We start from the raw sequence: 22,565 nt of genomic DNA, 5'->3' as shown, positions 1-22,565 counted from the left end.
TAAAATAATTTTAGGGTAATAAAATAATTAAACAATATTTTGAGCCACAATACAACCAAATCAATCAATTCCTAGTCAAAGCTAGGTATGAACAAGCAACCACATGCAAAATGCAAAAAATAATAGTTAACTCTAATTTAATAACTCACAGTCCAAAATTGGGAAATTTTGGGATGTCACACCCTAAGTACAATTGGCACATATCTTTTTCCATACGGGTTCTTATGCCAAGCTAATTCAATTGTACCCATTTTGGGATCAATTTTGGTCTGTTAAATTTGAATCCACTGAAATTGGGACATAAAACTTATTCAAGCATATCTCCCCAGGGGCGGAGCCAGGGGGGACGAGCAGGGGCCTGCCCCCCCCCCCCCCCCCCCCCCCAACGTTCAACAATTTTAGTAGAAGCAACTAGTAATTATCAACAAGATTCGATCAATATACGTACTCGGCCCCCCCCTATACTCGAATCCTGACTCCGCCACTTTATCTCCCAAACAATACATCCAAATGGAATTATTATTTTTTGCTTATTGAATCATGCATTGAACCTTAACTATTATGATTATTCTTATTTGGTTTTGTTGTCATGCAAAGTATGCCTTTTTGCATGATTATTTTGTGTTTATGTTGTTATTTATAGCATGCTCTTTTAATGTATATATTGTGAGGAGTGTAACATTTGTAGTTGTAAGGAGTGTAACATCAACACTAACTGCCAAGGCAAGTGGAATATTTAATCATGTCACCCTTATTTTGTTATGATGTAGTATGCCATGATTAAGGTGTGAGTATAGGACTATGTTGTTAATATGCTATGTTACAGAACCTAGTAGGATAGCCATATGTCTCAACCATGTCCTTGTCGCCGACGATTGTAGTTACATTGCTTAGCCATGCTATGATTATATATACATGCCAGGATCACATCAAACAAGAAGTTTTGTAGTTTACTTATGATGACTTAATACCAACTTAGAATGAATTATCTGGGTGGATTGGTATGATTAGTCACCGGAGTGAAGATTTTGGCGGGGACCACTGACGGAGCTACATCCGACAAATCTCGGGTAGGGGTCTCGAGGTAGTGATCTTGGCACGATGGTAATAGTATGAGGAAGAGACACAATATTTACCCAGGTTCAGACCCTCTCAAAGAGGTAACACCCTACGTCCTGCTTTGTTGTATTAATTATGGATGAGGTACATAGTACAGGTTGATCTACCTTGAGATCATATGTGTGAATAAATCTCTCTCTCGGATGTCTAGAATATGTTCTATCAACTAGCCTAGCCCTGGTTTATATAATATACCGAAGGCCTAGGATTTATAAGAGTCATCGTCTTGTGGAATCTTCCTTTTATATGTCATGGGCTACCCGAAGAGGCCCAACCATGAACCGCCACGAGGGTCCTCAGCCCGACCCTCCTGGCTGAGAGACAACATGATGAGTACCCTCTAGTCCAGGACACCAACAACCACCACCTAGGTTCAGAGAGATTGTACGGGTTCCATGTCTAGCAACTTCCATGTGTAACCGCGTTTCGAGACTCCTCTTCATGTTTGTGATCACATCCGAGACTCCGAACAACCTTCGGTACATCAAAACACATAACTCATAATACAAATCGTCATCGAATGTTAAGCGTGCGGACCCTACAGGTTCAATAACTATGTAGACATGACCGAGACATATCTCCGGTCAATAACCAATAGCGGAACCTGGATGCTCATATTGGCTCCTACATATTCTACGAAGATCTTTATCGGTCGAACTGCATAACAACATACATTGTTCCCTTTGTCATCGATATGTTACTTGCCCGACATTCGATCGTCGGTATCACCCCTAGTTCAATCTCGTTACCGGCAAGTCTCTTTACTTATTCCGTAATGTATCATCCCGTAACTAACTCATTAGTCACATTGCTTGCAAGGCTTATAGTGATGTGCATTACCGAGAGGGCCCAGAGATATCTCTCCGACAATCGGAGTGACAAATCTTAATCTCGATCTATGCCAACTCAACAAACACCATCGGAGACACCTGTAGAGCATCTTTATAATCACCCAGTTACGTTGTGACGTTTGATAGCACACTAAGTGTTCCTCCGGTATTCGGGAGTTACATAATCTCATAGCCATAGGAACATGTATAAGTCATGAAGAAAGCAATAGCAATAAACTAAACGATCATAGTGCTAAGCTAACAGATGGGTCTTGTCCATCACATCATTCTCTAATGATGTGATCCCGTTCATCAAATGACAACACATGTCTATGGCTACGAAACTTAATCATCTTTGATCAACGAGCTAGTCTAGTAGAGGCATACTAGGGACACTCTGTTTGTCTATGTGTTCTAGCATGAATAATAAACATTTATCATGATATAAGGAAATATAGATAACAACTTTATTATTGCCTCTAGGGCATATTTCCTTCAGGTGGCGCCCCCTCTGCCCCAACGCCCCCCTCCTGCCCGGTGCTAGTGGTTCATCTCGGTGGTCCTCGGTGTGTGGCATGCCAGCATCCCCCTTCGCCCCCAACCTTGCAGGTGCGGCTTCGGCCCCAGAAACCATGAACCTGGGCTTTCCTCCGGTGTCCATGGCTGTCTAGAGCAGCTCCAGATCCGGAGCTCCCTGCGTTCGAGCTGCATATTCTTCCAGCTCCTCCGGCTTGTCGGCATCTCTGCAGCTCCGCAATCACCCCTGCAAGCGTCCTTGGTTGGCTGGCATCCACCTTGGTGCGGCTAAGTCTCCGGCGTGTTCCTCAAGCTGCATCCCCTTCCGGCTCCTCGGCTAGCCGGGTGTCCCTGCGCCTCCGGTCCTGGCGGCCCGGATCTACGCTCCTTTTCCAGATCCTGGCTCGTTTGGGTCTTCGGCCACTGTCGCACTCCCTTGCATCCTCGACTGCCTACCCCACTCACCTCTTTGCTCCACCGCCCCTCTGCCTGCTCCGTAGCTCTTTCTTCCGGCAGCGCCTGATGCGACGGCTGGCGTTGCTCCCCTTCCTACGATGGCAGCCCAACCTCCGACTCGACTTCCTCTTCTTCGATTTGCTCCGACAGCTTGGGATTGTTCAGACTTGGGCAGGGTGAAATCCTTGCTTGACCTTTTGACGCCGCCAGGGGCTACACCCACAGGTGTCGTCCCCTTCTTGGTGGCGCCGCCATGGTTGCTATCTGTGCCCCTCTTCGAGCATCAGGGGAAACCCTAGGTCCGGTTTTGCGGATCGAACGGTGAAAGCGCCCCGACGTCGTTCTCCTTCGTGAAGGCGCCATCTTGTTTTGCTCGCGGTGACCTCGGCGGTAGATTCGAAGATGTCGGCCATCTTGTTGGTTTGGTTTGGGCTGCGTCCCACGGTGGCGAGTTTAGCCGCATTTTTTCCTCTTTGGGCTGAGCATCCCATGTCCCTCTGCTTCGGTCACCATGTTAACGTCTCCTGCGTTTGTGTCATGCGTCACCCCCCCCCCCTCCCCCCGTACTCACTCTTAACTTCTTCTATCAATGGAATGATACGCAAGCTTTGCATATTTGCGAAAACAAAAAAAAATCACAATGGCAAAGAGCCCACACATCATACCAAAAGGTCGTCATGTATCCATTGTGAACCTCAAATCGCGTTCCTAAAAGTAGCAAATGTTGCACTTTCCTGACTTTCCCGACGGCCTTGGCAAACTGGGATCTGCAGGAATTAGGAGCTACCTCCCATCGCAAATTTGAATCAAAGCCCTTGGCTCTGGAGTAATTTGCACGCCCATTTCTCCATGAGGCAACAGTTTGTCACCTTCGTATTAATGACCCATACACCTAGGCTTAAAAAATGAACACCCCCCGGTGCGGCTAAGACTCCGGCGTGTTCCTCGAGCTGCGTCCCCTCCCGGCTCCTCGGCTCGTCGGGTGTCCCTGCGCCTCCGGTCCTGGCGGCTCGGATCTGCGCTCCTTTTCCAGATCCTGTCTCGTCCGGGTCTTCGGCCATCGTCGGACCCCCCCTGCATCCTCGGCTACCTAACACGCTCACCTTTTTGCTCCGTCCGCCCCTCCGCCTGCTCTGTAGCTCTTTCTTCCGGCAGCACCTGATGCGACGGCTGGTGTTGCTCCCCTTCCTGCGATGGCAGTCCGGCCTCCGACTTGACTTCCTCTTCTTCGACTTGCTCCGACAGCTTGGGATTGTTCAAACTTGGCCAGGGTGAAATCCTTATTCGACCTTTTGACGCTGCCAGCGGCGACACCCACGGGTACGGTCCCCTTCTTGTTGGCTCTGCCATGGCTGCTATTTGTGCCCCTCTTCGAGCATCAGGGAAACCCTAGGTCCGGTTTTGCGGATCGGACGGTGACAGCGCCCCGGCCTCGTTCTCCTTCGTGAAGGCGCCATCTTGTTTTGCTCGCGGTGTCCTCGGCGGTAGATTCGAAGATGTCGGTCGTCTTGTTGGTTTGGTTTGGGCTGCGTCCCACGGTGGCGAGTTTAGCCGTGTTTTTTCCTCTTTGGGCTGAGCATCCCATGTCCCTCTACTCTGGTCACCATGTTAACGCCTCCTGCGTTTGTGCCATGCGTCGTACCCCCGGTACTCACTCTTAACTTCTTCTATCAATGAAATGATACGCAAACTTTGCGTATTCGCGAAAACAAAAAATCCACAATGGCAAAGAGCCCACACATCATACCAAAAGGTCGTCATGTATCCATTGTGAACCTCAAATCGTGTTCCTAGAAGAAGCAAATGTTGCACTTTCCTGACTTTCCCGGCGGCCTTGGCAAGCTGGGATCTGCAGGAATTAGGAGCTACCTCCCGTCTCCCATCGGAAATTTGAATCAAAGCCCTTGCCTCTGGAGTAATTTGCACACCCATTTCTCCATCAGGCAACAGTTTGTTACCTTCGTATTAATGAACCATACACCTAGGCTTAAAAAATGACACCCCCCCCCCCTCCTTAGGGGCAAATCACCTGTCGCCACACAATATGATATTTTTGCTTGCCATGTTTCTTTTGCCAAAACAATGACTACTAGTATAGTGACTAATCAATGCAAGCTATACCATCTTCTGAAATTTAAACCATGCATCAATAAAATGCTAAAACACATTCCACGTGTATAATGAATTAATGATTGAGCAGTTGGACCAATCATATCTGTTCTGAAACTACGGGAAGTCTATGCCATGTCGCCAGCGTCCTCTAGCCTCCTTTCAAGGTTGCAATTTGAGAAGCTATGCACCAACCTCTCTGGCAGTCCCTCTTGGAAACAACATGGAACACATCCTCGAACCTTTCTGAGCTCGCCTCGGATAAATTAGCCCAGGGCTGCAGGCATAATCGATCACTATTAAAACACCAAGCTAGCTTTGTTTCACGCTCATATTTCCAGCAACTTTCCCAGCCTCTTTCCACTCGGTCTGCGCCTGAACGTTGTACTGCTTTTGCAGCTCCCGGAGCCTCTCAAGGAGTTCTTGGAACGAAGGGCGGAGTTGTGGGTCACTGCTTACAAAAATGGATATTCATTTCATGCGATCGGGAATAGGTTTGCTTAGTACTAGTGTGCAGAATGGTATTATGTACCTGTCCCAGCAACTCTGGATCATCGATGCCCACTGAGGATCCACATCCCTTGGAATTTCCAGTCTGTAATCCATAAAGCCTACGGCTCCGATGACCTGCAACATAGGGGCCACAAAGCTTGTGTTGTTACGTTAAAGAAAAGCTAAAAAGAAACTGAGTTTTCTTAAACTGCAACAGTGTGATTTCGCTTCTTGGAAACGATTCACCATTCACAAGTAAGCTAGCAATTTTCAAGAATTCTTTTTGGCTCTAAGACGCCACAAAAAAGGATCAACAGAAAAATCATCTCCATATCTATCACGCGCCACACTGAAGGGAGAATGGATGAACTATGAAGCAAAGAAACATTAAAGTTTGTTACTACAACTGGCTGTATCCAAGTAGATTACGTTGCGGAATTTGGCTGCCAACTTGCCACCAAATGTTGATAAAATAAATCAGATTAACAGCTAACCAATATGCATAGCAAAAATGTACCTGCATTGTATTGTGAGTATCCCAGGGAATCCTCTGAGTAACAAGCTCCCACAGGACCACTCCATAACTGAATACATCAGACCTATACTTAATAAAAAGGAAGAAACTGTTAATAATCCGTAGGTAACAAAAACATCGGTTGTTCAAGAATTTCCAACGCTGGGCTTACTTTTCATTTGAAGGTTCACTCCGTAGCATCTCTGGAGCCATCCACTGTGGCTGGATGTCGAAACCAAGTTATCAGGTACTAGGTTAAAGTTTATGACAATTTTGTCAGTCTGAAGAATCCATGTCAAAAGTTAAGTTCGCTTATACTTACTGTCCCCTTTCCAGTTTTTGTTGTCAGAAATGTTTCGAGTTTCAGACGTGAAAGGCCAAAGTCTGCAACCTGATAGAACCAAGTGAGATGAGACAACATAAAGTATGGATAACAAAGTTTCACACTTACCTTTACATTCCAATTCTTATCGACCAGAAGGTTTGGCGATTTCAAATCACGGTGCACAACAGTGGGGATGGAATTGTGAAGATAGTTCATGCCCCTTGCCTGCAACAATATTAATTCTTCTTCTAAGAATCCACATGGAAAAATGTGTACTCGACAAAGAAAATATTAACTTCTATCTCGACGAGTTAAAAGGGTTAAGGTAACAATATTGCACATCATAATCACATGAATCATGATTGAATTTGGCTGATATAATCTTCAGTTATGATGTAGTAACATAATGTGTGATATAATATATGCACAAGACACCATGTTAGATGGAAGGTACATGATATCATCTATTTTCTGGATCATTCTTCTATACGCTGAAGCTACAAATATGGCTTAGCTTACATGCAGTTCAATTTCGCTTTTAGGCAATTGCAAAAATAATACTGTATCTATTCAAAATATCTCTTGAGATCTTCAAGTGAAGAATGTTCATCCAGTTCTGCTACAACATGTTCATTTCTCAAAAAGTTCCATGTCTGATTCCTTAACCTGCTGCTAAAGGAAAATGCACTCACAATGTCTATGGCCATGTTAACTCTTCGTCTTGGATCCAGCTTGCCAATGTTAGTTCGGAGCAACCGAAACAAACTCCCCCTGCATTACAAGACTCAAAAGTGTTATACAGAACAAATAAAACAAAATGATCTCTTGTGAGATTCTAAATTCTTACTAGTATCTAGAAGAAACACATGTAGGAAGATATACAGAATACCGTGGGAGAAATTCAGTAACAATACAAAGTCGTTGCTGCGACAGAACTGCACCCATGAAAAGTATGATATTGGGATGTCGCAGTTTCTTCATCAATGAGACCTACACATTTGAAGGATACAAATATAGTCATGGCCGAAAAATATGGAAAAGGGATCACATGATTTAAAAAGCTGTCAATGTAGTGCTAATTGACCAACAAAAAAATCAACAAAAGTGAAGATTTTTCAACACCATATCTTTTCTTCATATTTATCCACATGGTTATATTAACATAGGATAGCAAAAATGGTACTAACTGTAGGTTCTTTGAACATCACAGAGTGTTGGAGTCAAATCAAAATCTTGCACTTGGTTTCTGTAGTGGAGTGTCTGTATCAATAATACAGTAGATATCATGTAGTTTCATTGCCACTATACCCAAATTCTAGAGCAATTGTATGTAGATATAGATGTTCACCTCTTGTCTGAAGGTATTTATCATTTCTTCTGAATATTCCTGCTTGGAGAATACTTTAGCTGCCACGTCCTACAGGAACATGGATAGATACTGATTTACTGAAAGATTATGGTTAAGATGTAAAACTCCATTCATAATCATGCAACAGAAATGATATACCAACTTACCGAGCCATGCCACAGAGCATGATACACTGTTCCGCAACAACCTGTATGCATCGAACATCAAATTACGGAAAAAGGACAATACCAGATTGCATACAATAGTCGAAGAATAGAGATATCATTGCTAATTATGTGTTATTATCTACATGGACTTTCAGGAGTAAAAAGTACATACATAACCATACGAACAAAAATGCCATCACTGTTGTAGAAGCATATAACTTGCAACTTAGAATCTCGGAATAGACATTCATGCCACCAGTAGTACTTAAAATCATGAAATTAACTGACCTATTATGATTATTGAGGATTAGAAGAAGAATAATTGATCTGGATTATGCCAACGATAAGAGGAGAATACACAAGCTTTTATTAAGAAGCATGAAGAGCGAGGAATTACTAACAAACAACGAACAACTCAAGTACATGCCTAATACTGAATTGTTTGAAAACATGTTAGCAAGAGATCTGAGTGCCTACAGATTAAGTAATTGCAAAGGGAAAATTAAGTAACTACCTTGACCAACTTGTTCTCCAATTACAAGGTCTTCCCAGAGAATCTCATAATCTAAGCAGTCTGCTTCATAATCTACTATCTGAATATCGCTGCTGTTAGTAGTCGCCGTAGTGCTGCTAATGCTACTCACGCTGTTCTTGTTGAAATCCCACCAGGAACCTGAGACCTCATATTTGCTGGCCCAAGTGTATTCGCTGTTTTGGCAGTCTGGAATTATGATAGGCTCTAGAACTGTAACTCTCTGATGACTCTCTTCATTCTCTTGCTTATCATGCAACTGTGTTGAGTTCATGTTATTCTTTCCAGAATCCCCATCAACTTCATGTCGTTTCCAAGGCCATGATATGCCCTTCTTGGCCAATAATGCCTCAGCCTTTGAATTAAAGATCTTGTGAAATCCTACTTTTCCCTCTCCTGAATCATCACTACTTGTTTTGCACAACTTGCCAGTGGATTTCTCTTTGGCCACAAAGGCACGATGCACTACATCCCCACTTGGGGTGTTTTCTTCACTTGATGCCAGCTCAACCTGGCACGATCCACTACCATACTGTTTATCGCTATTCTGGCCTGTCCATATCCGAGAACGAACTCTACTTGTAACACTGGTAACCTGTGTTGTTATTCCAATATCAAGAAAAGAATACACTAAGAAATAAATGAAGAATAAGTACCAGAAAGAGTAAGTTCCATTTGAAATTGAACAGCAATAGAACTTACCAAAGTTACTATCTTGGAGGTAGTAGCAGATTGAAGAGGTTGCTGGGAATGAAGACAACCTATGTTCAGCGAACCACTTTTAGGCCGGCTGTTAGCATGAAACTTGGGCTTTGCTGTACTCGGAATTGGATAGGATTCCGCAGAGCCTGAGGGACTAAATATGTCCTCTAATGTCCGTATATCATGCGACAGACCAATGAGGCCCACCAAGCTACCATCGTCATCGTATAAAGGAGTGTTATGGATAAACATAAAAAACCTCTCTCCTGACTTTTTCTTAACAGGAAACTTCCCTCTCCAACACTTGCCTGTAAATATAGTCTGGATGAGGTTGTTTGCTGCATCAAAGTCACTAGGATGAACAATTAATTCAACGGCATTCCGACCAACTGCTTCTGATGCAGAATAGCCATACATATGCTCAGCATACCGGTTCCTAGATTACAGAACAAAAAGGAAGAATTTGGTAAACCATGCATTATACATAGAATCGACCAGAGACAATTGCGAGTAGGAATGCCTATTGCATAAACAATTGGATATATACTCATTACATGCATCAAAATATGCTACGTATTTTAATTAAAAAAAGCTCCACATCTGAACTTCAATCTATGCATAACATGGCGCCGAATAAATAGAACAAAAATATAAGAATAGCACTGTTGCAGCATTTCGTCAAGCACCTGGTGAACAATGAGCATACACGACAGAGCCAATATAAGCAAGGGATCTCACCAGTACAGGAGCTTCCCGTCGGGGGCAATGATGTGCACGGCCAGCCCCAGCGACTGCAGTATCCAGTGGCAGTGACTGTCGGAGAACCTGCCGTGGGCGACGACCTGCCGCGACGACAAGGGCTGCGGCGGCAGCGCGCGGAAAGCTCTCCCCACGGCCACGGACTGCGCGTCGCGGCGGTCCAGCATGAGCTTGCCTATCTCCCGCTTGAGCTCGGCCTGACCCTCCTCCAGCAGCCGTATCTTCTTGAGCAGCTCATCCACTTCCATCGCTGGAGACGATCAATGCCACAGTTGGATAGGATGGCAATGGCCCGGCCTTTTCACTGGAGATGTCGCGATTAAAAAGTCGACCGGAAGGAAAGATCCAGCCAGACAAACGGCTTTGCTCATGCCTGACATAATCAGTGGGCGAGATGGGTGAGGTGCAGCTCTGCTGTACTCCTCACTGTTCCGCCTGGCTGCCTCCTCTTCGTCTTGGGAAGCCCAAACTGAAACTCTTCTCCTCTTCTGTTCCAAGTTTTCCTCCCATTCGCGGCCATGCTTTCGCGCGCTTTGTCCTCCTCTCTCCACGCCTCCTTCAAATCAGCTAGCTTCCGGCCGGTGCCACAACTCATTCCTGTTGCCAGCCATCTCTTTTTAAAACTTTTTAAAACACTGATTACGATGCACGCGTACACTCACACCACCACAAATACAACGTATGAAAGACCGGGTCAAAGTTGCGAAGCTTGAAGATTAAAATGAAGTGACCGCATGCATCTGGCTATCACGAAAATATCGTCTTTCGTTGAAACAATGATCCGCATCACCGAGACAACAAAACGTCAAATCCGAGATTTGATCTTATGGGTTGGGATAGTGAAAAAGGCTTCCGTCCCGTTTTATAAATAAAACCATAACCGATACATATAAAGCATACGAACGCACAACTATACAAGAGAAGCACCAATAGCTAAACAGGAAGCCAAAAGAAGGGACTAAGCTAATCTGAGAAAGAAAGCACAAGAACTAAGATAGCTAGTTCTTGACAATAAGCACAAATCTTCCCGAAGCGCCTTGACAGATCCCACCAAGCAGGCCACTGTAAGGCACACTTCAATCGACGGGTCAATAGTGTTGAGATATGTATTTAGCACATGTATTCTTGTACTCCAAGTCTCCTTCTTTTGTATAGTTGAGGATATGACTTGCCCTATGTACTATATATACTTGTGCATATGCATCCATCAATACATTGAGAGTTGCATCCTATTCCTCTACATGGTATCAGCCTAAAACCTCGATCCCAGCCCTAGCCGCGCCGCGGCCGCCTCTCCTGGCCACCGCCGCTCCCGCTGATCCGCGCCGCCGCCTCCCCGGCCGCCGCGCCGCCTGCCTCCCCCACCACACCCCTCCCCCCACCGCGCCTCCTCCCTTCCAACCCTCCCCGCCGCGCCCCGCTGCTCCAGCCCGAGCCGCCTCCTTCCCAAAACCCTAAAACCCTACCGAACCCATCCCTCGCCGCCATCTCCCCTTGCTGCCATGTCGGCCCTCGGGACCTCCTCTTCCTCCGGCGCCCCCTAGCAACCTGTTTGACTCTTCCTACGGCTCCGAACCCGATGATCCCCAAGCTGCTGACATCCGCAACATCCACCTCTCCGATCACGTCCCCATCATCCTCTCCCACACCTCCGCAAACTACTATGCCTGGAAAACCTACTTCAATCTCCTCTTCCGTGAGTATAACCTTCGTGATCATGTGGACGGTCTCGCCAACTTCTTCGCCGGCAACAACGACGCCAACTGGCTCGCCATCGACGCCACCCTCATCCGGTGGTTCTTCCTCACCGTCTCTCCGGACATCTTCCACACCGTCGTTCGCGATGGGGACGATGCCTACATGGTGTGGACCAAGATCAATGGCCTCTTCACCGACAACAAGCTTCAACGGATTGTTTTCTTGCAGCAGGAATTTTTTGGGTGTCATCAAAATGACTCCACCATCGACGCCTACTGTCTCCGGCTCAAGACCCTCTCCGACGAGCTCAACGACATCGGGTTCAAGGTGGGCGACGAGCTTCTCCTCTCGACGCTCACCCCCGGCCTCAACGAGGACTTCGGCAACGCCGCCTCCAACCTCACCCTCATGGCCAACCCTACTTACGAGCGGGCGGTGGCCTATCTTCGTCTTGAGGAGCGGCGGATGAAGCACCTCCGCACCCGTGCCGTCCACACCGCTCTCATTGCCGGCCTCTCCCACGACGCCTCTACACCACCCTCGGTGCCTCGCCCTCCGGCTGTCCCGCAGCCCACGCCGATGCCTCAGCCGCTCCAACCACCGTGCAACGGTGGGAACGGCGGCAACCGTCGCCGTGGTCGTGGTGGTCAACGCCAAGGAGGAGGGAAAGGTGGCGGCGGCGGTCCACCTCCCCAGCAGCATCCCCCGCCACCCTAGGCTGGCGGCTACAATCCCTGGATAGGGGTCGTGCACGCATACAGCATGCCGGTGCCACGGCCCCCCTCCCCGGGCATCCTAGGCCCCCGCCTGAGCACGCACCAGTCGCTCCTGGCCGCGCCTCTCGGCGCCTACAACGGAGCTCCCGCCCCTCCTGTCGCGCCCTCCTACGGTGCGTACGGCGCCCCCTACTACGGCCCAACACTCCTAGCAGCGCTGCAGTAGCCGCCACCCTACTCTGGTGGTGGTGGTGATTGGATTATGGACTCCGGTGCCACCGCTCATATGTCCGCTCATCCGGGTAACCTCTCCTCCGTCCATCCCACTTCCACTCCCTCCCGCATCATCATCGGCAACGGTGTTGGTCTTCCCATCTCTCATGTCGGTTCTGCACCCTTTCCCTCTAACTCTAGACCTCTCTCTCTTAATAATGTCATTGTTTCTCCTCATCTCATTCAGAACTTAGTTTTCGTTCGTAATCTTTCTCGTGATAATTCTGTAACTATGGAATTTGACGAAGTTGGCTTTTCTGTTAAGGACGCTCGCACCAGGATGATTCTTCACCGCTGTGACAGTCCCGACGACCTCTACTCAATTCAGTCGTCGTCATCTCCGAGTGGTCCTCGAGCTCTTTCCGCCGGCGTCGATCTTTGGCATGCTCGTCTCGGGCATCCTAGCACTTCCTCACTTCATCAAATAATGAGAAGATTTTCTTTTTCATGTAATAAAACGGCCGCTCACTCCTGTGAAGCCTGCCGGTTAGGCAAACATGTTCGCCTTCCTTTTAGTTCCTCTTCCACAGTTGCTTCCTTTCTGTTTGAGTTAATTCACATCGATGTATGGACATCTCCAGTACCCAGTAATTCTGGCTATCTTTACTATCTTGTTATACTGGATGGTTACTCTCACTTTGTGTGGACATTTCCTCTTCGTAGGAAATCCGATGTTGCCGCCACCCTCATTGCATTTTATGCTTATGTCTCCACACAGTTCGGGCGACCCATACTCGCACTTCAGACCGACACTCCAACGTATCTATAATTTTTGATTGCTCCATGCTATATTATCTACTGTTTTGGACTATATTGGGCTTTATTTTCCACTTTTATATTATTTTTGGGACTAACCTATTAACCGGAGGCCCAGCCCAGAATTGTTGTTTTTTGCCTATTTCAGTGTTTCGAAGAAACGGAATATCAAACGGAGTCCAAACGGAATGAAACCTTAGGAAACGTGATTTTCTCACCGAACGTGATGCATGAGACTTGGACCCTACGCCAAGGCATCAGAGAGGCGGTCACGAGGGTGGGGGCACCCCCCTAGGGCGCGCCCCCTGCCTCGTGGGCCTCTCGGTGCTCCACCGGCGTACTCCTTCCTCCTATATATACCTACGTACCCCCAAACAAACAGAGAAGTAGCCAAAAACCTAATTCCACCGCCACAACTTTCTGTATCCACGAGATCCCATCTTGGGGCCTGTTCCGGAGCTCCGCCGGAGAGGGCCGTCATCACGGAGGGCTTCTACATCATCATAGCCCCTCCGATGAAGTGTGAGTAGTTTACCTCAGACCTTCGAGTCCATAGTTAATAGCTAGATGGCTTCTTCTATCTCTTTGAATCTCAATACAAACTTCTCCCCCTCTCTTGTGGAGATCTATTCGATGTAATCTTCTTTTTGCGGTGTGTTTGTTGAGACCGATGAATTGTGGGTTTATGATCAAGTCTATCTATGAATAATATTTGAATCTTCTCTGAATTCTATTTTGTATGATTGATTATCTTTGCAAGTCTCTTCAAATTATCCGTTTGGTTTGGCCAACTAGATTGGTAGTTCTTGCCATGGGAGAAGTGCTTAGCTTTGGGTTCGATCTTGCGGTGTCCTTACCCAGTGACAGAAGGGGCAGCAAGGCACGTATTGTATCGTTGCCATCGAGGATAACAAGATGGGGTTTATTTCATATTGCATGAATTTATCTCTCTACATCATGTCATCTTGCTTAAGGCGTTACTCTGTTTTTAACTTAATACTTTAGATGCATGCTGAATAGCGGTCGATGAGTGGAGTAATAGTAGTAGATGCAGAATCGTTTCGATCTACTTGTCACGGACGTGATGCCTATATACATGATCATGCCTAGATATTCTCATAACTATGCTCAATTCTGTCAATTGCTCAACAGTAATTTGTTCACCCACCGTAGAATACGTATGCTCTTGAGAGAAGCCACTAGTGAAACCTATGGCCCCCAGGTCTATTCTCATCATATCAATCTCCATCACTTTAATCTTGCTTTGCTTTTTTACTTTGCCTTTACTTTTTACTTTGCATCTTTATACCAAAAATACCAAAAATATTATATCTATCAGATCTCACTCTCGTAAGTGACCGTGAAGGGATTGACAACCCCTAATCGTGTTGGTTGCGAGTAGCTATCGCTTTGTGCAGGTACGAGGGACTTGAGCGTGGCCTCCTACTAGATTGATACCTTGGTTCTCAAAAACTGAGGGAAATACTTACGCTACTTTGCTGCATCATCTCTTCCTCTTCGGGGAAAACCAACACAAGCTCAAGAGGTAGCACCTCACCATTCGCCATCTTCTTTCCTCCCACGGCACCGTGTTTCGTCTCATGTGTCCATACACCTCCCAGCAGAATGGCCGTGCCGAGCGCATCCTTCGCACCCTCAATGAGTGTGTGCGTACCCTCCTTTTCCATGCCTACATGCCCTCTCGGTTTGGCCAGACGCCCTCGCCACCGCCACCCTACTTCTTAACCTCCGACCATGTCGTCCGCGCTGGAACTATGCGCCTCACCATCTCTTATATGGCAGTCCTCCCTCCTAAGATGGTCTCCGTATTTTCGGTTGCCGTTGTTACCCCAACACCACCGCCACCACATCTCATAAACTCGCTCCTTGTTCCGTTCCATGTGTCTTCCTTGGTTACCCGACCAACACTAAGGGTTATCGCTGCTATGACCCCGTGTCTCACCGTGTCATCACCTCTCGGCACATGTACTTTGATGAGCTTGTGTTTCCCTTTGCACAGGAACAGGTGGCGCCGTCTTCCCCTCCTACGGCGGGTTCTCCTCCGCACCGCCACCCGCTGCCAGCCTTGGGTGCTCCGGCACCCCCACCCGCGGCGCCCTCCTCCGGATCAGGGACGTCTGCGGCTCCCTCCTTCGGCTCGACGCCCTCGTCGCCTAGAGCCGCGTCGACGTCGTCTCGATCCCTCGCCATGCATGCTAGGCCGCATGTTGGGCCGCATGCTGGGTCAGCCTCTCCTGGCGCTAGCCCGACCCCGCCTCGGTCGCCCGCCCCGACCCTGCCTTGGTCGCCTGTTGGCACGACCGCTGCCCTGACGCCGCCTTGTTCTCCCGACGCCGCGACCTCATCTCCAGCTCGGCCCGCCTCTCCCGTGGACGCTGTGGATGCCACGGCGACTTCTGGCAGTGCACCTGCAGCCTCGCCGCCACCCGCGGCTGCTCCGATGGCCGGGCCAGTCACGCGCTCGCGCACCGGTGTCTTCCACCCGAGCTCACGTTATCCAGCAGATGACTACGTCTGCACCGCCTCGACGTCCGCTCCTTCTCCGCTACCGTCCTCGGTTCGGGCCGCTCTCCGCAATCCTCTCTGGATGGCCGTGATGCAGGAGGAGTTCGATGCTTTGCAGCGGAACCGGACTTGGCAGCTTGTTCCCCGTCCCCGGCACGCCAACGTGATCACTGGGAAGTGGGTCTTGAAACACAAGCTTCATCCCGGCGGCACCCTTGACCGCTATAAGGCGCGTTGGGCCGTTCGTGGTTTCTGGCAACGCGCCGGTGTGGACTTCACCGACACCTTCTCTCTGGTTGTTAAGCCCGGGACGATCCACACTATTTTACAGTTGGCGGTTTCTCGTGCCTGGCCGGTTCATCAGATGGACGTCTCCAATGCTTTCCTCCATGGTCATCTTGAGGAGCAGGTCTTCTGTCAGCAGCCCACGGGGTTTGTTGATCCAGCGTGTCCCGATCATGTGTGCCTGCTCTCATGCTCATTATATGGGCTCAAGGAGGCTCCTCGTGCCTAGTACCAGTGCATCGCAGTGTTTCTTCATCAACTCGGCTTCCGCTCTACATGCTCCAATGCTTCACTGTTTGTTTATCACCAGGGCACCGACACGGTGTATTTGCTTCTCTATGTTGACGACATCATCCTAACAGCATGCACTTCTGAGCTCCTTCGCCGGCTTACTGATCGCCTCCGTGCTGAGTTTGCCATCAAGGACTTGGGTCCGTTGCACTACTTCCTCGGTGTTGAGGTGGTGCGCCGTCCTAATGGTTTCTTCCTTCATCAACGGAAGTACGCTCATGAGCTCCTCGACCGTGCTGGGATGCTTAACTGCAAACCGGCTGCCACTCTTGTTGACTCGAAGGCCAAGCTCTCCGCTACTGATGGTACTCCCGCCTCGGATGCTGCCTTCTACCGGTCCATTGTTGGTGCTCTCCAGTACCTCACTCTGACACGACCGGAGATTCAGAGCGCGGTTCAGCAGGTCTGCCTCCATATGCATGCTCTTCGAGACGTTCACTGGACTGTCATTAAGCGGATTCTCCGCTACATCCGCGGTGCTATGGATCTTGGCCTTACTCTGCACGCCTCCACTGCCACTGATCTGATCGCCTACTCCGACGCCGATTGGGCTGGCTGCCCGGACACCCGTCGCTCTACTTCGGGTTACTGCATCTTCCTTGGACCGTCCCTGGTGTCATGTGTTGGGGAACGTAGTAATTTCAAAAATTTCCTACGCACACGCAAGATCATGGTGATGCATAGCAACGAGAGGGGAGAGTGTGTCCACGTACCCTCATAAACCAAAAGCGGAAGCGTTAGCACAATGCGGTTGATGTAGTCGTACGTCTTCATAATCCGACCGATCCAAGTACCGAACGCACGGCACCTCCGAGTTCAGCACATGCTCAGCTCGATGACGTCCCGCGAACTCCGATCCAGCAGAGCTTCACGAGAGAGTTCCGTCGGCACGACGGCGTGATGACGGTGATGATGTTGCTACTGACGCAGGGTTCACCTCAGCACCGCTACAATATGACCGAGGTAGAATATGGTGGAGGGGGGCACCGCACACGGCTGGAATAGATCAACTGATCAACTTGTGTGACTATGGGGTGCCCCCTGACCACGTATATAAAGGAGTGGAGGAGGGGAGGGGCCGGCCCTCTCTATGGCGCACCCTAGGGGAGTCCTACTCCCACCGGGAGTAGGATTCCCCCTTTCCTAGTAGAACTAGGATCCCTTCCAAGTAGTAGGAGTAGGAGAGAAGGAAAGGGAAAAGAGAAGAGAAGGAGGGAGGGGGCGCAGCCCTTCCCCCTAGTCCAATTCGGACTAGGCCTTGGGGGGCGCGCGACCTGCCTCTCTCTCTTTCCCCTAAAGCCCAATAAGGCCCATACACTCCCGGCGAATTCCCGTAGCTCTCCGGTACTCCGATAAATACCCAAATCACTCGGAACCTTTCTGATGTCCGAATATAGTCGTCCAATATATCGATCTTTACGTCTCGACCATTTCGAGACTCCTCGTCATGTCCCCGCCGGGACTCCGTACTACCTTCGGTACATCAAAACACATAAACTCATAATACCGATCGTCACCGAACGTTAAGCGTGCGGACACTACGGGTTCGAGAACTATGTAGACATGACCGAGACTCATCTCCGGTCTATAACCAATAGCGGAACCTGGATGCTCATATTGGCTCCCACATATTCTACGAAGATCTTTATCGGTCAAACCGCATAACAACATACGTTGTTCCCTTTGTCATCGGTATGTTACTTGCCCGAGATTCGATCGTCGGTATCTCAATACCTAGTTCAATAGCGTTACCGGCAAGTCTCTTTACTCGTTTCGTAATACATCATCCCGCAACTAACTCATTAGTTACAATGCTTGCAAGGCTTATAGTGATGTGTATTACCGAGTGGGCCTAGAGATACCTCTCAGACAATCGGAGTGACAAATCCTAATCTCGAAATACGCCAACCCAACAAGTACCTTCGAAGACACCTGTAGAGTACCTTTATAATCACCCAGTTACGTTGTGAAGTTTGGTAGCACACAAAGTGTTCCTCCGATAAACGGGAGTTGCATAATCTCATAGTCATAGGAACATGTATAAGTCATGAAGAAAGCAATAGCAACAAACTAAACGATCAAGTCAATCACATCATTCTCTAATGATGTGATCCCATTAATCAAATGACAACTCATGTCTATGGTTAGGAAACATAACCATCATTGATTCAACGAGTTAGTCAAGTAGAGGCATACTAGTGACACTTTGTTTGTCTATGTATTCACACATGTACTAAGTTTCCGGTTAATACAATTCTAGCATGAATAATAAACATTTATCATGATATAAGGAAATATAAATAACAACTTTATTATTGCCTCTAGGGCATATTTCCTTCAGTCTCCCACTTGCACTAGAGTCAATAATCTAGTTCACATTGTCATGTGATTTAACATCAATAGTTCACATTTTTATGTGATTAGTTCACATCTCCATATGACTAACACCCAAAGGGTTTACTAGAGTCAATAATCTAGTTCACATCGCTATGTGATTAACACCCAAAGAGTGATCATGTTTTGCTTGTGAGAAATTTAGTCAACGGGTCTGCCACATTCAGAGTTGTATGTATTTTGCAAATTTTCTATATCTACAATGCTTTGCATAGTGCTACTCTAGCTAATTGCTCCCACTTTTAATATGTATCTAGATTGAGACTTAGAGTCATCTAGATTGATGTAAAAAGCTTGCATCGACTTAACTCTTTATGACGAACTCTTTTTATCACCTCCATAACCGAGAAATATTTCCTTAGTCCTCTAAGGATAATTTTGACCGCTGTCCAGTGATCTACTCTTAGATCACTATTGTACTCCCTTGCCAGAATCATGCTAAGGTATACAATAGGACTCGCAAACAACATAGCATACTTTATAGAACCTATGACTGAGGCATAGGGAATGACTTTTCATTCTCTTTTTATTTTCTGATGTGGTCGGGTTTGGAGTCTTTACTCAACTTCACACCTTGCAACACAGGAAAGAACTCCTTCTTTGGCTGTTCCATTTTGAACTACTTCAAAATCTTGTCAAGGTATGTACTCATTGGAAAAACTTATCAAGCGTCTTGATCTATCTCTATAGATCTTGATGCTCAATGTGTAAGCAACTTCATTGAGGTCTTTTTTTGAAAAACTCTTTTCAAACACTCCTTTATGCTTTCCAGAAAATTCTACATTATTTCCGATCAACAATATGTCATTCACATGTACTTATCAGAAATGTTGTAGTGCTCCCACTCACTTTCTTGTAAATACAGGCTGCACCATAAGTCTGTATAAAACCATATCCTTTGATCAACTTATCAAAGTGTATATTCCAACTCCGAGATGCTTGCACTAGTCCATAGATGGATCGCTGGAGCTTGCTCACTTTGTTAGCACCTTTAGGATAGACAAAACCTTCTGGCTGCATCACATACAACTCTTCTTTTAAGAAATCCATGAAGGAATACAGTTTTGACATCCATTTGCCAGATTTCATAAAATGTGGCAACTACTAACATGATTCAGACCGACTTTTAAGCATCGATACGAGTGAGAAAATCTCATCGTAGTCAACACCTTGAACTTGTCGAAAACATTTTTGCGATAATTCGAGATTTGTAGATAGTAACACTACTATCAGCGTCCGTCTTCCTCTTGAAGATCCATTTATTCTTAATGACTCACCGATCATCGGGCAAGTCAATCAAAGTCCATACTTTGTTCTCATACATGGATCCCATATCAGATTTCATGGTCTCAAACCATTTCGCGGAATCTGGGCTCATCATTGCTTCCTCATAGTTCGTAGGTTCGTCATGGTCAAGTAACATGACATCTAGAACAGGATTACCGTACTACTCTGGTGCGGATCTCACTCTGGTTTACCTACGAGGTTCGGTAGTAACTTGATCTGAAGTTACATGATCATCATCATTAGCTTCCTCACTAATTGGTGTAGGAATCACAGGAACAGATTTCTGTGATGAACTATTTTCCAATAAGGGAGCAGGTACAATTACCTCATCAAGTTCTACTTTCCTCCCACTCACTTCTTTCGAGATAAACTCCTTCTCTAGAAAGGATCCATTCTCAGCAACAAATATCTTGCCTTCAGATCTGTGATAGAAGGTGTACCCAACAGTTACTTTTGGGTATCCTATGAAGACGCACTTCTCCGACTTGGGTTTGAGCTTATCAAGATGAAACTTTTTCATATAAGCATCACAACCCCAAACTTTAAGAAACAACAACTTTGGTTTCTTGCCAAACCACAGTTCATATGGTGTCGTCTCAACGGATTTAGATGGTGCCCTATTTAACGTGAATGCAGTTGTCTCTAATGCATAACCCCAAAACGATAATGGTAAATCGGTAAGAGACATCATAGATTGCACTATATCCAATAAAGTACGGTTATGACGTTCGGACACACCATTATGCTGTGGTGTTCCAGGTGGCATGAGTTTGTGAAACTATTCCACATTGTTTTAATTGAAGGCCAAACTCATAACTCAAATATTCTCCTCCACGGTCAGATCATAGAAACTTTATTTTCTTGTTACGATGATTTTCCACTTCACTCTGAAATTCTTTGAACTTTTCAAATGTTTCAGACTTATGTTTCATTAAGTAGATATACCCATATCTGCTCAAATCATCTGTGAAAGTGAGAAAATAACGATACCCGCCGCGAGCCTCAACACTTATTGGAATGCATACATCGGTATGTTATTTCCAACAAGTCTATTGCTCGCTCCATTGTTCCGAAGAACGGAGTTTTAGTCATCTTGCCCAAGAGGCATGGTTCGCAAACATCAAGTGATTCATAATCAAGTGATTCCAAAAGCCCATCAGCATGGAGTTTCTTCATGCGCTTTACACCAATATGACCTAAACGGCAGTGCCACAAATAAGTTGCACTGTCATTATTAACTTTGCATCTTTTGGCTTCAATATTATGAATATGTGTATCACTACGATCGAGATCCAACAAACCATTTTCATTGGGTGTATGACCAAGAAGGTTTTATTCATGTAAACAGAACAACAATTATTCTCTAACTTAAATGAATAACTGTATTGCAATAAACATGATCAAATCATATTCATGCTCAAAGCAAACACCAATAACACTTATTTAGGTTCAACACTAATTCCGAAAGTATAGGGAATGTGCGATGATGATCATATCAACCTTGGAACTACTTCCAACACACATCGTCACCTCACCCTCAACTAGTCTCTGTTTATTCTGTATCTCCTGTTTCGAGTTACTAATTTTTAGCAACCGAACAAGTATCAAATACCCAGGGGCTACTATAAACACTAGTAAGGTACACATCAATAACATGTATATCAAATATACCCTTGTTCACTTTTGTGATGGCCCGGCTTATTAGGGATGATAGACTACTCATATCAATAAGGAATCCCTTCTTTTCCGGAAGCCCATTCGGACAGAACTCCAAAGTTAAGCGTGCTCAGCTTGGAGTAATTTCAGGATGGGTGACCGACCGGGAAGTTGCTCCCGGGTGCGCATGAGTGAGGACAAAGTGCGCAAAAAAGACTAGTATTGATCTGTGGGGCCAGTCTAGAGACGTATGTGCCAAGAGGGAACGTTCTTGTGGCCCGATGAGGACGTTGGTTCCTCTGAGTGGGGGTGTATGTGATGGCCATGCTTATTAGGGATGATAGACTACTCATATCAATAAGGAATTCCTTCTTTTCCGGAAGCCCATTCGGACAGAAAATCCAAAGTTAAGCGTGCTCAGCTTGGAGTAATTTTAGGATGGGTGACCGACCGGGAAGTTGCTCCCGGGTGCGCACGAGTGAGAACAAAGTGCGCAGAAAAGACTAGTATTGATCTGTGGGGCCAGTCTAGATCCCGCCAGGAGTAACGACCACTGGCGGGTGTGTCCGGGGAGTTACAACTTTGCCATCATTCTTATCCACCAAATATTCAGGGCATTTCTGCTTCCAGTGACCATTTCTTTTGCAGTAGAAGCACTCAGTTTCAGGCTTTAGTCTAGCTTTGGGCTTCTTCATGGAAGTGACAACTTGCTTGCCATTCTACATGAAGTTCCCTTTCTTTCCCTTTGCCCTTTTCTTCAAACTAGTGGTCTTATTAATCATCAACACTTGATGCTCTTTCTCCATTTCTACCT

The 22,565-nt window shown here is 46.6% G+C and overlaps 1 protein-coding gene across 2 annotated transcripts; it reads right to left on the bottom strand.

Moving 5' to 3' along the window:
• Positions 1-5,095: 5,095 nt before the first annotated feature.
• LOC123063043 (serine/threonine-protein kinase PAK 3) lies at positions 5,096-10,337 on the bottom strand. Of its 2 annotated transcripts, XM_044486758.1 has the most exons (13): positions 9,849-10,337; positions 9,111-9,546; positions 8,391-9,003; positions 7,877-7,917; positions 7,710-7,778; positions 7,251-7,351; positions 7,054-7,132; positions 6,488-6,586; positions 6,359-6,427; positions 6,209-6,258; positions 6,040-6,121; positions 5,563-5,657; positions 5,096-5,481 (listed from the first exon to the last, which is right to left on the bottom strand). In XM_044486758.1, exons 1-13 carry the CDS (start codon positions 10,115-10,117, stop codon positions 5,343-5,345), a joined length of 2,142 nt encoding a protein of 713 aa, XP_044342693.1. In that variant the 5' UTR covers positions 10,118-10,337; the 3' UTR covers positions 5,096-5,342. The 2 variants fall into 2 exon arrangements, 1 of the variants encoding a protein (XP_044342693.1); XR_006430027.1 differs by lacking the exon at positions 5,096-5,481 and having other exon boundaries at positions 5,567-5,657; positions 6,359-6,420.
• Positions 10,338-22,565: the final 12,228 nt, after the last annotated feature.

This window comes from Triticum aestivum, chromosome 3A (assembly GCF_018294505.1).
Source record: "Triticum aestivum cultivar Chinese Spring chromosome 3A, IWGSC CS RefSeq v2.1, whole genome shotgun sequence".
NCBI classification, from domain to species: domain Eukaryota; kingdom Viridiplantae; phylum Streptophyta; class Magnoliopsida; order Poales; family Poaceae; genus Triticum; species Triticum aestivum.
Note: the sequence above shows the minus strand (reverse complement) of the source record. Positions and strands in the feature narration are given on the sequence as shown.